This window comes from Schistocerca cancellata, chromosome 5 (genome assembly GCF_023864275.1).
Source record: "Schistocerca cancellata isolate TAMUIC-IGC-003103 chromosome 5, iqSchCanc2.1, whole genome shotgun sequence".
NCBI lineage: Eukaryota > Metazoa > Arthropoda > Insecta > Orthoptera > Acrididae > Schistocerca > Schistocerca cancellata.
Genome location: NC_064630.1, coordinates 427,366,018 through 427,381,499, shown reverse-complemented (window position 1 = coordinate 427,381,499; position 15,482 = coordinate 427,366,018). Strand labels below are relative to the sequence as shown.

General features: G+C 38.3%; 1 protein-coding gene across 1 annotated transcript in view; it reads left to right on the top strand.

Moving 5' to 3' along the window:
• The first annotated feature begins 391 nt into the window (after positions 1-391).
• The window catches only part of LOC126187751 (alpha-L-fucosidase-like), a 100,188-nt gene continuing 85,097 nt past the window's right edge, over positions 392-15,482 (top strand). The window contains exon 1 of the mRNA XM_049929004.1: positions 392-612. Within this exon, the coding sequence (XP_049784961.1) occupies positions 393-612 (220 nt within the window). The 5' untranslated portion in view covers position 392. The remainder of the gene's footprint in view (positions 613-15,482) is intronic.

Sequence of the window (15,482 nt, the reverse complement as noted above, 5' to 3'; positions counted from 1 at the left end):
CCGCCTGCAAAAATACTGCTATATTCTTTAGAACTGCTTCATGAGATGGGAATGGAAAAAAATACCTAATTGACAACGGACAGAATGAATATCATGTATGCAAGGGAATCTTCCCTCGTAATTCGTACTAAAATACTACAAGATGCAGCATGTTAACATTGTCAAAGACGTCGTATCTAAAATGAATTTTTAATCTCAGAACTTATGACTGCAAAGTGGATATTACAGAAGAACATCTGGCGTTCTCCACGCCGACGACTGTGATTCGATATCTTGTACAGTATTGTGTTTCAGCGATAGTGAACAGCAGATTTTATCAGCGAGGAGATGGAAAGCCGTATAGAGGTATATAAGGAGCTTCGGTAACACGCTGGATAAGAGAGGATACCAAGATGCAGTTGACACTTTATCTCGTCCTCGCAGCTTCGGCCTGTGGGTATGTGTGTGGCGCACCGTATCAAGACAATGTAACATACGAACCAACGTGGGACAGCCTGGACTCTCGACCCTTGCCACAGTGGTACGACGATGCGAAACTCGGTATATTCATTCACTGGGGAGTATACGCCGTTCCTAGTTTCGGATCTGAATGGTTCTGGAGCAACTGGAAAGGTATTTACGTTTTCAGTACCCAATTACAAAGCATTTGGATACGAGAAATCATTAACGAAATGAAACGGGAGAGTTGTTGCTAATATTAGAAATTATGACAGTTGCTTTACCAAAAAATGAAAACCAAACGATGCTCCGTTTTAACAAGACTTGCTGCTAACATTTAATGGCAAATCTGCACCTCAATAGCTGCACATTTCATTACTACCTTTTTGTAAATGCAAGATAGTAGACTAGTATTATAAGAGATTCTCTTTATCGGTAACTAAAGGTACCGGCATAGTTCAAGCTGAGTGATACGTCATTAAAGTGTAATTACGTCAGTATTCTGTAGATCGTTACTAAGTGTATGAGAACGGGAAATTTATATTTCTTCACACTTCATCTAGGATTATCACTGAAATGAAAATAGGAAGAACAGCTGATCGTTAAATATTTATATTTCGGTATCACACTTCCGGGCACTGTAGCATAACAAACCGAGAAGAAAATGGCTTGTCTTATAGATCCTTAATGCGCTCTAGCGCTGAAAAGGAGACTGCTTACAAATTAGTTGGGCGAACCATCCTAGAATACTGCTGAAATGTGTGGGATCCGTACCAAATAGGACTAATAGGGGATATTGAACGTATACAGAGAAGGGCTGCACGAATGGTCACAGGTTTGTTTAATCCGTTGGAGAGTGTCACAGGGATACTGAACTGGCAGACTCTTGAAGACGGACATAAACTATACCGAGAAAGTCTATTAACAAAGTTTCAAGAACCGGCTTTAAATGCTGACTCTAGGAATATACTACAAACCCCTACGTATCATGATCGCGAGGATAAGACATTCTTCCCGCACTCCATACGTGAACGGAATGGGAAGAAACCTTAATAACCGGTACAATGGGACGTAGTCTCTGCCAAGCACCTCACGGTGGCTTGCAGAGTATATATGCAGACGTAGAAACCCGCGCCTTCAATTTTCTCAACATTACTGGCATGTTACACCATCGCTTTGCTTGATACTGTACATTTGGTACATTAAATTGAAATATCTACTTCATTAGTGTTTCATTCGTAAAATTTTTTCGTCATGCATGTGTTTCGCGTTGAAAATGTGATGATACGATTGTCTGATTACTTGGCGTGAATGTGCTCTAATTCTGTGTTCTGACTGGTTGAGGAAATTACGCGTTCTATGCCCAGGTCGTGTAACAAAAGCACATCTCACAGCGCAATCTCGATTTCACAGTTTCTGAAGTTTTCGTGCCAAATTTCGTATTTATGCTTTTTTATCCCGCAAATATGCAGTTTCAGTGCCACAGTGCATGTGAGATCTATTCAAGAGACATCAATTTTTTCTCTGTTTGTTGTGCTATTAACTATGTCTCGAAGTGTGTCAGTGTTACAAAGACCACAAAGCCAAGTAGGCCCTACTATATTATTGTTGTAAATGATAAAGTAGTAAATGTTGATGAATCCCTATTCAGACATATCATTCGATGCATTCATCAATTTAGAGAGTTGTGGTTTATTTAAGTATGTTGCTCAGCTTGTACCCGTGTAATAAACACAACTGAACCTTATCTCGAATGGAAGAACAAAGGTTTGCTCCCGGATCCCTGAGATGGATGAGGTGCCATGCTTCTGTTTCACCACTCAGTTCTGGAGCCACATATTTGCTTACTGGCTTGGCAGAGCTCGACAGTCATTTCATAAAGGCTACGATACATCGGTACTGTATCGCTAGATCGTCGACGTTGACAGCCGTCGGACACAAATAAATAAAAAAAAAACGGGCTCGAGTCGGATGACTTCTACAGACTTCTGCCAGCCCAGACTATAGCAAACTCTGGTTAATAGCCTAGTGAACGAAGATCAAAGAAATTAGATTAGGAAAAAAAATCGCGTAGTCTCACATTTTCGCGGAGGGTAGGAGGAGTGCCAGGAATAATACATTAAAAATCCTGACCGGTGGGGTGGGAATAGAGCGCATTTAAAGGTCACTTTTGTCGTCTCACTGTCACTGTAAGCTTGTACCATGGGGACCAAGGAGACGATGTTGTTTGGTGGCCGGTATCCTCTTTCTATAACACAACTGCATGCATGTATTAACAGGGTTCTTCATTAACATAAACAGGAAGCTACAGGGCTATTACAAATGATTGAAGCGATTTCATAAATTCACTGTAGCTCCATTCATTGACATATGGTCACGACACACTACAGATACGTAGAAAAACTCATAAAGTTTTGTTCTGCTGAAGCCGCACTTAAGGTTTCTGCCGCCAGAGCGCTCAAGGGCGCAGTGAGACAAAATGGCGACAGGAGCCGAGAAAGTGTATGTCGTGCTTGAAATGCACTCACATCAGTCACTCATAACAGTGCAACGACACTTCAGAACGAAGTTCAACAAAGATCCACCAACTGCTAACTCCATTCGGCGATGGTATGCGCAGTTTAAAGCTTCTGGATGCCTCTGTAAGGGGAAATCAACGGGTCGGCCTGCAGTGAGCAAAGAAACGGTTGAACGCGTGCGGGCAAGTGTCACGCATATTGATGTGAAAGATTCAGTGTTTAAACCTCCTCTACCAAGAAACGTGCCAGAACTGCGAGCTCGCATCAGCAATGCTTTCGAACTCATTGATGGGGACATGCTGCGCCGAGTGTGGGAGGAACTTGATTATCGGCTTGATGTCTGCCGAATCACTAAAGGGGCACATATCGAACATCTGTGAATGCCTAAAAAAACTTTTTGAGTTTTTGTATGTGTGTGCAAAGCATTGTGAAAATATCTCAAATAATAAAGTTATTGTAGAGCTGTGAAATCGCTTCAATCATTTGTAATAACCCTGTACTTTACTTAGGATAGTCCAGGTGTTGTGGAACAATAGGCCACATCAGCCTCACTGTTGGTAAAGTACAAGTTCACTATATACTCTACTCTGGTCGCTATGTGCTGCCTGAGACTGCGACTCTGTCTGCGACTACAAGTGATTGGGCTGTGACAGAAGACTCGACTTGGTGCCTCACTTGATGACTGATTGGTTGAGCCATGCTGTCTGTGGTGGCGCTGTAAATACTAGAGGTCGAGCGGGCTTTGGCGGTGCATTGCTTGCAAGTCTGTATTTGGCCTCTCTCCCGATAGGCGCGTTGCTTGTGCCTACTATTGATCTTCTCACAACCTCTTTGCCAGCCTGATGTGCTGGCGACGGCTTACACCAGCACATACATATTTCTTACATCACTGGAAAACCTTTGCTTATAGCGAAGATATTCCCCAGTACAAAATTAAGCTACATTAAATTTGCTACAAAAAGTTCCTATTCTTGTTTTCTGTAGGACTAACAGTTTCCGAGTTACTGGGGATGAAGAAATCGCAGGTTATTAAAATCAGGGTTTTAGTGGTATGAAATTAAAGTTTATTGTTAAATGAAGTGGGTTAAGAACAAATATTAAATGCATGTTCCACATTTACGTGGAGCAGAACCGTATTAAGACATAAATTATGTTCTGCACGTGTGACAGACTGGTGGGATGGATGGATGGCAGACACGTGAGGAAAGATAATTCACCGGATTGTGGTCGTGTACTGCCCTCCTTCGTAGATCTACAACTGAAGAGTGAGTTCCACTTTTTCACAAGAAGCAACTACAGGGTGTTTCAAAGTTATACGATTGCTTCCACATCCCGCATCACGAATCACTGGAGATGCAGTGTGCAGACACGCCTAGGGAAGGTTTTATTTTCCACAGCGTGCTTTAACATACGTGGACCACAGATATGGGTTACTAATAATACTAACGCAAAAGAGGAACATGGGCAGACTTTACGTAAACCTCTGCACACTTTCCTACATTGCCAGAGGGAAAATTGACTCCTAAAAAATCCTGTAAGGCAACTGTAGCGTTCTTCCGGGAAAGGCAACTTCCCCCACCGTGAGTGCTGGTTGCAATTCAGTTTGCTGACATACTGTACCACACTATCATTTCCTGTCCTGTTCTCTTATGTGAGAAGACAAAATAACTTCAATGAACTTATGTTTGTATAGTGGAGTTATTTTCAGTTTACTAGGTGAGAGTTTATTTGCATTTGTTAAGTGAGCTTTAATGTAAAATATGTTCCTCTTATTATTAGCTGAGAAGTGTTTAATTTGTGTGATGTTGTCACTGACATATGTGACATTGGCGGGAAAAGGATTTGATTGGTAAATGTGACATCATGTGATGTCTATCATTGACAGGGTATTGTAAGCCCATGTAACCATGTTGTAGTTACTTGGTGGTAAAGTAAAGCATTTGATTATCCACCCAGAGCACAGTTTTCGAAGTGGTATCTGGAACATTGTGAAATGCATCCTACATTTCCATCCTCTGTGTTGTTTACCGATGAAGCAACGTTTGGGGGTGATGGAGTCTTCAACATGCACAATTCGCATGTTTGGAGTGAGGATAACCTACATGCCCCAGTTACTAGCGCTCATCAAGTGCGGTTCTTCGTTAATGTGTGGGTCGGTGTTGTTGGGGACTGTTTAATTGGGCCATATCTGCTACCTAGTTGTTGTCTCTTGGTCATAAATAATGGAAAAGTGTTTGTTGGTTTAATTAACTTGCCGCCAGAGAAATCTTCCTCTATCGATTTAAATCTTCTTCTTAGGAAAAAAATGACTTTAGGGGAAAATATTTGTTTTGATGTCTCCTACAACCTCCCAGAGTTTGTCGGTTTAAATACTTCTCACCCTGTATAACTGTCTCTTGTGGAGTGGAGAGACTGGGCACTCGCCAGATCGCTCTTCAATTTGCAGACCCACGAAGGAGGGAAGTGGTTGACCACAATCAGGTGAATTACTGTCCCTCACGTGTCTCATCCCTTCCTCACCCATCCCTCTCCAATTTGTCACACTTGCAGAACACAATTTATCCTTTAATGTGGTTCTCCTCCACTTAAATGTAGTAAACCCATCTAATATTTGTTATTGACCTACTTCATTTAACAATAAACATTAATTTTATGCCATTGCAACACAACTTTTACTATTCTACGATTTTTCTATCCTCTGCAACGCGAAAACTGTTAGTCCCGAGAAAAAAAATGATTAGGATCTTTTTTTGTAGTGTACTGAACGTAGTTTAATTTTTAACTGGGAACCATTTTCGCTATAAGCCACAGTTTTGGAGTTGTTTAAGAAAGACATTAAAAATGACCCCTTAAACGCCCTGCAACCACACCCCGTGCTCACAAACCACCGGTCAGTATTTCTCCCTCCTGTCTACCACTTACAAAAATCTGCGGCTACTCGAATTTTTCCCCAATTTTCCTTCGTTGAGTGGACGATAAAGATGTGAGCAAATAGTATGTCATCGCATAGGAAACACAATCTTTCATTGAAAACTATTTTTGCGTTTATGCAATGCTTAATTTATAAACTTTTAGGTGCCAATGCGCACCTCTTCAACCTCCTCACAACCTCCTCCGTCCCCCCCCCCCCCCCCAAAAAAAAAAATCGAATAAAAATTACACAAGTTTCGATTCTTGAAAATTTATGATAAAACTTACAATGAGAAATCATTTTTCTACAGAATACTGTTCTGAAGTTGAGTTGTGTGAAAAATAATTTCATATGCCGGTAATCAAAATAATAAAACCACAAGATTAATATAAACAACAGATTTCACCGTTGTCCCCGTACCTGTGTCACTTTGCTCCCTTGTTCTCCTCAGTACATATTGGCGCAAACCGGTAAATTTCATGAGTATGACGTAGTCACAACATTCAAACAGTTGTACTGTAGCTGAACATGTGCCTACTACCGTACACAGGCGTTCACATTGGGAAGGGGGGGGGGGGGGGAGGGAGGAGACGGGGCACTTACCCCTTCCAGGAAACTGGGAACACGTATTTTATTCATCAAAGAATTCCCACACTTTATAGCAACAGTTATCAGCGAGTCTACTGAACTGTAGGTTTAGCACTTCTAGCCCGATGGAAAACACTGTGAATTTAGGAGTCAATGTATGTACAAGTTTCGGTGATTCGAAAATTCGAGAAATTAGAGGTTTACCTACAATCATTCTCCCCACACGCCGTTTGTGAGTGAAACAGGGAAGGGGAGATCAATTAGCAGTAACAGAGGTACACTTTGCTACTCACCGTCAGGTCGCTTGCGGTCTATTGATGTAGACGTGTGACGGGAAATTATGACGGTTATAGGCTCCTGCAAAGGGATAAGGGAAGGGAGCACTTAACCCCCGTGCCGCAAGTGGACTACAGAATTCTCATACACTTCTAGTAGCAATCCCCGTGATTCCGCAGAACCTCTCAGTTAGTCAATTGTAGCATTATGTGGCTGATTGCAATGAGATATTGCTATGACAATTACCACTTTTTTTGCGAAAACGTAACACCAGATATTGGATTATAGAACTCTGGTTTCCTTCGTTTGGAAATTGTTCGTTTCCGATAACAATGAGCACGCTGCTGATCCGCTATTAAAATAGACTGCTCTTCGTTTACGGCCTTTTTCGAAGTATTGTGACAAGTTGGCTACGAGACGTTTCCTAACAGTTCTGGAATCAAATTCCCCTTTACAGGCGTCTTAAAAGTGATCATCAAAAATCTAAATTCAGCACTTCTTGGAGCATTGTTTGATTTCACACAACGCCACGTGTGGTACCGTGTGCAGTCAGGTGTGCATTAAAATTTGTTCTCCGCATCATCACTTTACGGGAAGATTAATGACTTATTTTTCTTTATAACTAACAGTACTCTCACATCATATTATTTCGCCCTTCAGGTTTCATTCTTTGTTCTTTTCTTTTCTTCCAAATTTCTTTCATTTGAACACTATGTTCCTTCTTTCGCTTTTCAGACGATTTTGAACCACTCTTTTAGCTAACCTGCCTAGGAATCCTTCTATTTTCCATACTTTTCCCCGAAAGGCTTCTCTGTTGTTTTTATCTTCTGTTTTTATATTTTCTAAACACTTCTAAACACTTATTTACTTCGTTGACACCGCTTGTGAACTTCTTACTCCACAAGTATATGAAAGTCTTATTAGTTAATCTACTGTCTTGCATTCGAAATAACTGCCCAAAAAACATGAGTCTTCTTTTTCTCATTATGTTTGAAATAGTTTCTATATTTTGGTATATTTCAGCATTACATATGGTGCTTTATTAACTAGTTTATTGATCATTTTGTTGGATACATGGCATGTGTAATCGTAAAAGGATATATATTTACAGGTCAGCTTCAGAAATGTGTCACATTCGAAATCATTTTAATAGTACAAAAAAGTGTACTTTGAAGGAGTCAGTTCATGTACTTTGAAGGAATCAGCTCATACTTAAACATTTTTAGTATCAGAGTAATCTAACTATAACAAATGTAAATATTGACTGGATAACCATCAATTCTCTGGAACAGCCTATAATAATTTTTTTGGAACACCAGCATAATTTAGTTATTGTGGCATGACATGGGTTGCCAGGTGTTTGGATTCGTGCCATTCTGTTCAGGATGGTATTTCAGTCTTGTGTTTGTTCAGCACTATAATTGACTGTCATCTTTAAAATTCCACTCATATCACTAAATTATCCAAAGGATAATGACGATTCCATGTAACAATGCATGTACGAAAGGCATCTTCAGTCACATATATGGTCTAACACTAGAAACAAGAATATGGTAAAAGCAGAATTACAATTATGCATTCATTGTAATTTGAAATTGGCAACATGCAACGACTTTTGCCAAAAATTAAATGTAATAAAATTTGTTGAAAGCTGTAACTAGCAACAATAAACATGATTTTTAAAGTTTTCTAAGCCTTTCATAGTGTTCGCCATCAGTTCATCAGACCATTTCTTCAAGCAATGTTTGGTAGTTTAGTCAATTTAATCTGCAAATAAAGGTATGATACGTCTCAAAACTGATCAAGTAATTTGTATCAATAATGGTCATTTTAGAGTCTGCCCACTCTCTGGAAAAATTTCGGCGGATGGCTGTGGTTCGATATTAATTATTAAAGCATTTTGCTATGAAGACATTTCCAGTTCATCGGGGTCACGTACAAATCCGAAATCCCGAAGAGTTAGGAAAGATACATGATGTGACATAGGACATGAAGTCAGATGTTTAGTACACACTTTAAATGTCATTTGCCTTCTACTCCTTGAGTTGTATTACAACTAAATTGATCTAAGTTCATGTTCATTACTACAAATAAGTAACACATTTGAACATAAACACAATTGAACAAAACGGCAAATTGTAGTTACCTTGTGATCTAGTTCACATGAACTGTTTTAAATCTCCGGTGCTGACTTTGTTCCTGTGAATTAAAAAAAAAAGAAAGAAAAAAAAGAAAAATCCATAGGAGGTACCAGAACGATAGTCCGGCCTCAACCCCTGTGTTTATGTATCGCTACAATATAGCTGCCATTAATTATGCGCCACCAAACATCGTAAGTCAGCTGACTTTGCTCATATAAAACCACTACAATACCCATAGTCAAGCATGGTGGAAACTGCCACTGCTTGACTGCTTCAGCCTTTTTTTTAAAGAAAAATGAGGAGGTGGGTTAATATCACATGAGAAACTGATAGAAACTAAGAATAATTCAATGCCGGGCACATCGTTTTCAGATTCCAGTGTAACCATGAAAAGACTGAACCAAGAAATTAAAACTTGCCCAGATCCATAGTTTGTAGAATATGTAAAAACATACAGAAAAATATACCAAAAGGCAATAGCAAAGGCAAAGTTGCTATATAATGACAATTTAATCAGTAACTCAGACAACAAACCACAAACTATATGGGACATTGTGAGGAATGAAACTACTACCTTGGGAGAAGAGGAAGAAATAATACTCAAAAGCAGTGAAAAGTGCAATATAGGAAAGAAGGAAATGGCAAACTATATTAACCCTCCCGTTACCAAGCTTTTTCACACCTCTATTTTACCAAGCGGGATATTTCGACTACCCCAAAAGAATTTTGTGTTTTGTTGTAATATTTGTTCTCATATTTCTTTATTTCCATTGAATGGGTGTATTTAGTACTGAAAAACAGCTTTTCAGGTTATTGGAAGTATTTAATCAAATCACAGATACAAAGTACCAAAAACAGTTTTATATCTTTCACTAGATTCAATACTCAACGAACAGAAAATTAATAAACTAAGTACCTCAACAGTCACTGCAGTAAAATAAAACAAGACTTTTTTCAACTTTTCAGTCAATTACATTTTTGCACTGCATGCACTTTACAGGAACAGTTTCTTCCCTGTGTGTATTACAAACAGGTTTCTTGCACGTTACACAACATAATCTTGTTTTCCGATCTTCGTTTCTCTTGCAGTCTTGACACTGTTGTGGCGTTGGTAACTTGGAACACTGGGTCTGGATCACTGCTGTAGGAATTGCAATACCACAAGCTTTCACTGCATCTTGCACATCTTTATGAAGATCGTTGATATTTTTGGCTCTTTCTTCCATGTTGCCTTTGCTGAGTCCAAATGCCAGTTCAGTCGTGAAGAGTTTATATCGGCTTTGGTTATTCTTCTGCCATTCAGGAAATCTTTGAGTGTACAGAATATACGCATTCAGTACAGCAATATCTATCATTTCCATGAAGATTCTTAATGGCCACTGCCTCGTTCCTCTAATCCAACTGTATTCTCTTGTCTTTTTGTCCCCATTATCTACAGCACCTTTGATTTTGTTGTAGTGCTGTATGATTTCGGGTCTGTGTTCACTTTCTTCGCCACTCATGTGTCTCTCATTATGCTGAGCAGAGAGTAGTATTACTGCCTTCCCCTTCTTTGGAACATAGGACACTAGGGTGAAGTCATTTGTGAAACCAAACATTGAAGAGTGAACTTCTCTCTTTCTGTTTGGCAAGAATTCCTTCGGAATTGCTTTCTTATTGGAACGCAAGGTACCAACCAATGTCGTGTTTTGTTTTAGTAGTTCAGTAGCCAATCGAAAACTGGTGAAAAAATTTTCAGTTGTTACACCATGACCATTATTCAGAAATGGTTCCATCAGATCTAAAACAATTCTCTGTCCTTGATTCACTTCCCAAGTATTGTCCACCATTCCTGTGTAAATTTGGATCTGTAATAAGTAAGATGTCTTCACATCAGCACAAACCAAAATTTTAATGCCATACTTGCCAGGCTTGCTCTTCATATAAACCCTGAAAGGGCAGTTTCCTCGGTACATTGCTAATTATTCATCAATAGTCACGTATTCATAAGGATAGAAGTTAGATTGAAATTTGTTGAACACTACCCTGACGGCTTGTGGCTTGTCCTTGGTTTCTTCAATCCTCTGTGCTCTTCTGTCTCTGTTGTCAAATCGCAATAATTTAAGTATAGACAAAAATCGGTTTCTTGACATGGCAGCAGGAAAGAATGGTTGCTGAAAGGCAACATTACCTCCCCACAGATCAGAAGCACTTGTGCAATGTCCATGAGTTCGACCAGCTCCTATTAGAGTTGCTAATGCAGCGTACACTTCAGTTGCATTTATATCTCTCTATGTCATTTTGTTCGAAGAATGAGCTGCATTCCACAAAGAAATTACTCACTTGGCTTCCCTGTTGATTTCTTCTACAATGATGCTCACGATTTCCAGTGAGATAAATAATAAAAATGACTCTGTTATTGTTCTGATTGTTTTTCCATTATTCACTGAGCCAGGTGTTACGTTCAAAATGTTGCAACATCGATGCCGTCTACCAATTTGGTGGTTCACTAGAAAATTGTAGTCCACTTCTAGAAACAAACAAATCTCCAGTGTCTTCGTCTTCTTTTAATTCTTCATCATCCTCTTCTTCTTCTTCTTCTTCTTCTTCTTCTACTTGTTCATGTGAATGAGTAGTGTCTTCTGATATTTTATCATCAGCTTCATCTGATGCCTTGATATGGTCTTTGTCAAGAGGTTCCATATATTCATTCAGTTCATTATCAATGTCCCATTCATTTTCATCGTCACAGACATCAGAATTGTATAGAATTTCCATGATCTCTTCGCTAGAGAGTCCTTTGGACATCCTTACTTGCAGAAGAAATACTGACTCATATAATGTCAGCTCAACAGTGAACGTCAAATTCAACTCAACAATAGTAAACAGCAACAATAACAAGCACTGGATCTATGGCAAAACTCAACAAAGAAGATGAATGACAGATATATTTCCCAAAATCTTCTTTTTCTACAAATAAGAAAATAAGATGTTTCATGCCAAGCGCGGTAGTCTCACAATCCCACCAATAAATGACTTGAATAACAATGATAAAGGCAAAAAGTTAGACAGTCATGAATGTGAATTCAACGTCAATCACTTTAGTACAAAGTCATGAAACCACAGGCATGTGGTCCTTCAGATAACATTATTATAGGGAAAGGTATATATAGGTAGTCAGAATACCCCGCTTGATAATGCGAGGGTTAATAACTATTTTTTAAATGTACCACATTCACTAAACTTAAACTTCACAAAACAAAAAATAATACATTCTCCAAGGGTTGCCTGCAGCATGAATATTCCTTCAACAAATGAACAGGAAGTAATTTGAGTGATTAGAAGCTTAAAACCAAAAATGACAGCAGGTGTTGATGAAGTACCAGTTTCAATCATAATGAGGACTGCAGTGCAGATTGCAAAACCTTTAGCACATATTGCAAATTTATCCTTTAGTGAAGGTCTTTGAAGATCTCAAAAGTGAGGCCACTATTTAAAAATGGAGACAGACATAAAATAGAAAACTATCGTCCCATATCACTTCTTCCTACTTCCTCCAAAATATTAGAGAAACTGATGAAATTGAGAGTCACTAGTTACCTAGGCAATAATAAACTTTGGAATAGTAATCAACATGGTTTTCGTGCAAAACGAAGCACAGAAACTGCAGTCATAGGCTACACCCAAGAAATAATTAAAAATTTGGAGAAAAACAAAAGCGTAGTAGGAATCAATTTAGATCTATCTAAAGCTTTCGATACGGTCTGCCTTAAAATCCTCCTTGATAAGCTGGAAGAAGTAGGTATTAGAGGAGGAGTTAAAATGTGGTTTGAGTCATATCTCAAAAACAGATCTCAGATTGTAGAGCTCACCACTGTAAATTCAAATCAAAAAATAAGGTTAGTTTCAGAAGCAAAAGAATTTCCTTTAGGAGTACCCCAGGGCAGCATTTTAGGGCCACTACTCTTATGTCAATGATTTACAATTACAATATGATACAGCCAAAAGTGTACTATATGTAGATGACACAAGTCTGATAGTGAGCGACTTTAAAAACTCGTTACAGTCAACTACTGACAAAATCCTAAAAAGTATTGAGACTTTGTTCAGTGCAAATAAACTTACACTCAATGCAAAGAAAACAAATTACATACAGTTGGGTAAAATGATTCAGGATGAAGACATTAATCTAGAACTGGATGACAGACTGATAGAGAGAGTGCATTCTGCAAAAATGTTAGGAATGCATATAGATGAAGCTATGAATTGGAAACACCATGTAAAATTTCTTACACACAGACTTAACTCAGCCTACTTTGCACTGAGAGTTATTGCAAATATTCGCACTCTAGAAGGCATCAGAATGTCATACTTCAGATACTTTCATTCTGTTGCGTCATTTGGAATAGTATTCTGGGCCAGCTGAAAATCTAATTTGAAAGACATTTTTATTTTACAAAAACGGGCTGTTCGAATAATTACCCACAGTCCAACACAAGCTCACTGCAGATCTCTGTTCAAAAAGTTAGGAATACTTACTCTGCCACCAGTCTATGTACTTAAGTGTGTACTCTTAACCAAAGCTAATCTAAGCAATCCCCACACAAATGCAGACTGTCACAACTATAACACAAGGAACAAGAATGATCTCCACATATAACAAGTAAGAAGAATACAAACATTGAAGCATGTAAGCCACATGGGCATTAAGCTCTATAATGCACTGCCTCAGTACATTAAAGATTTAACGGACAATACAAATTTTAAATTGGAACTTAGAAAATTTTTAATTGATAAATGTTGCTTCTCAGTAAATGAATATCTTGAACACCAAGAAAATGACTTTACAAACTAACCTCCAAAATTTTCTGTCTTCGTTTGTTTCAGCTTTTATTATACTTTACCATCTATAGTACTAGTTATATATTGTTACTGAGAAACAAATTACTATAAACCATTTATGTGGAAAGAAACTGTAAGTTTGCTGTCATTTAAAATAGAAAATTTCATTTTGTACCTTCTATATTTTAATTTCTGTGTATGACAAGTCCAATTGTAGACAATTTCATTTTGTATATTCTATACTGTTAATTTCTATGTATGACAAGTCCAATATCGTTTGCACAAAAACACAGATGCTAAATAAATAAATAAATCCAAACCATATTAACCAAACAAGGGCACCCATATCCAGGAGCAAGGGGAGGCTACTTTCAGAGGAAGGAAAAAATATACTGTAGTCAGATGCTTTTCTTTCAGGAAACGATTTAAAAATTGGTATTATGTAGGTTTGAACATGATCGGAACTGTAAATTTTTTATGGCTATTTACAAATCGCCATTTGTCTTTCAAAACATTAAAAATACACCATGCCCTAAGGTTATGCCCTTCCTCCCCACAAAGGATCATATGGGCACCATTGCAATCAAATAAAGAACACAGTCAGAGAAATATTTGAGAAAAATCCACCTTATTCCAGAAATAAAAAATGTAAATGTCGTGTTACTAGCGCCTCCCATCGGGTAGACCGTTTGCCGGGTGCAAGTCTTTCAATTTGACGCCACTTCGGCGACTTGCGCCTCGATGGGAATAAAATGATGATGATTAGGACAACACAACACCCAGTCCCTGAGCAGAGAAATTTTCTGACCCAGCCTTTTTTAATTATTTTTTTAGGGGCTACTAGAGGCTGACATTCCAGAAACAAGTTTGCTGGTTACTAGAAGGTAAATTCACATGTACCATACACACAATATAACTTGGCCCTTCTCTGGAAATGGGGGAATCACAAGTCAGATGACTTCAGGCCTATAAATAATGTTTTCATATGTTTTCAACCTTAGTTACTCGACAGTACAATGTGGTCTAGTATTGTAGTAGGCACCGTAAACACATTTTGATTCCAGAATGCTACCTGCAGATGTGTCTTTAAGACTGAGGTAAATTTTTCAAGAACTTTGTTTCCTCTGTAAATCTCTTTCTACTGCTCTTTACATAGGCTACTTTTCTTCAGTGTGGTTGAATCCCTCTCATATAATACTATATGATGTGAATCTAACTGTTCTTGTTATTTTATTGTCAGCACTAAACTATACTATTTGAAATGGTCCAAAGCTGGACAACTATAGCGTTCACCAGGTTTCTATGTGAGAGCTAACAGAAAATCAGTGTTACGCCTATGGATGTAGGCCTAAGACATTTTGAGTCTTCATTTATTTTGAATAACTTTAGTAATATTCATCCCAACTGTTCAATGAAAATTAAGATATTGCCAATCGGTGCCTTGTAAACTGTCAGTCTGCTAGCTTATGTATTTCCAGATCTACGTTCGGCCCAATGCTCAAAGATCTATTCAGCGCAATATTCATAACCTTTAGTGCTTCAAAGTTGTATGTTCCTTATTCTCTAGAATTGTAAACTGAAATGGAAACTAGGTATGTTTCCCTAAACTTCATATTGTTTCATACAGGCGAAAAAAAAAAAATAAAAATAAAAAAAAACCTTGAGAATGAGAAGCAAAATTGAAATTATTGGTACTTCCCTTGATTTGGGTTTGTTTCATTTAAACAGGGAGAGAAAACAACCCTCTGTTGACAGACCAAAACTAAGTTCATTGTGCAGTAGTATCAC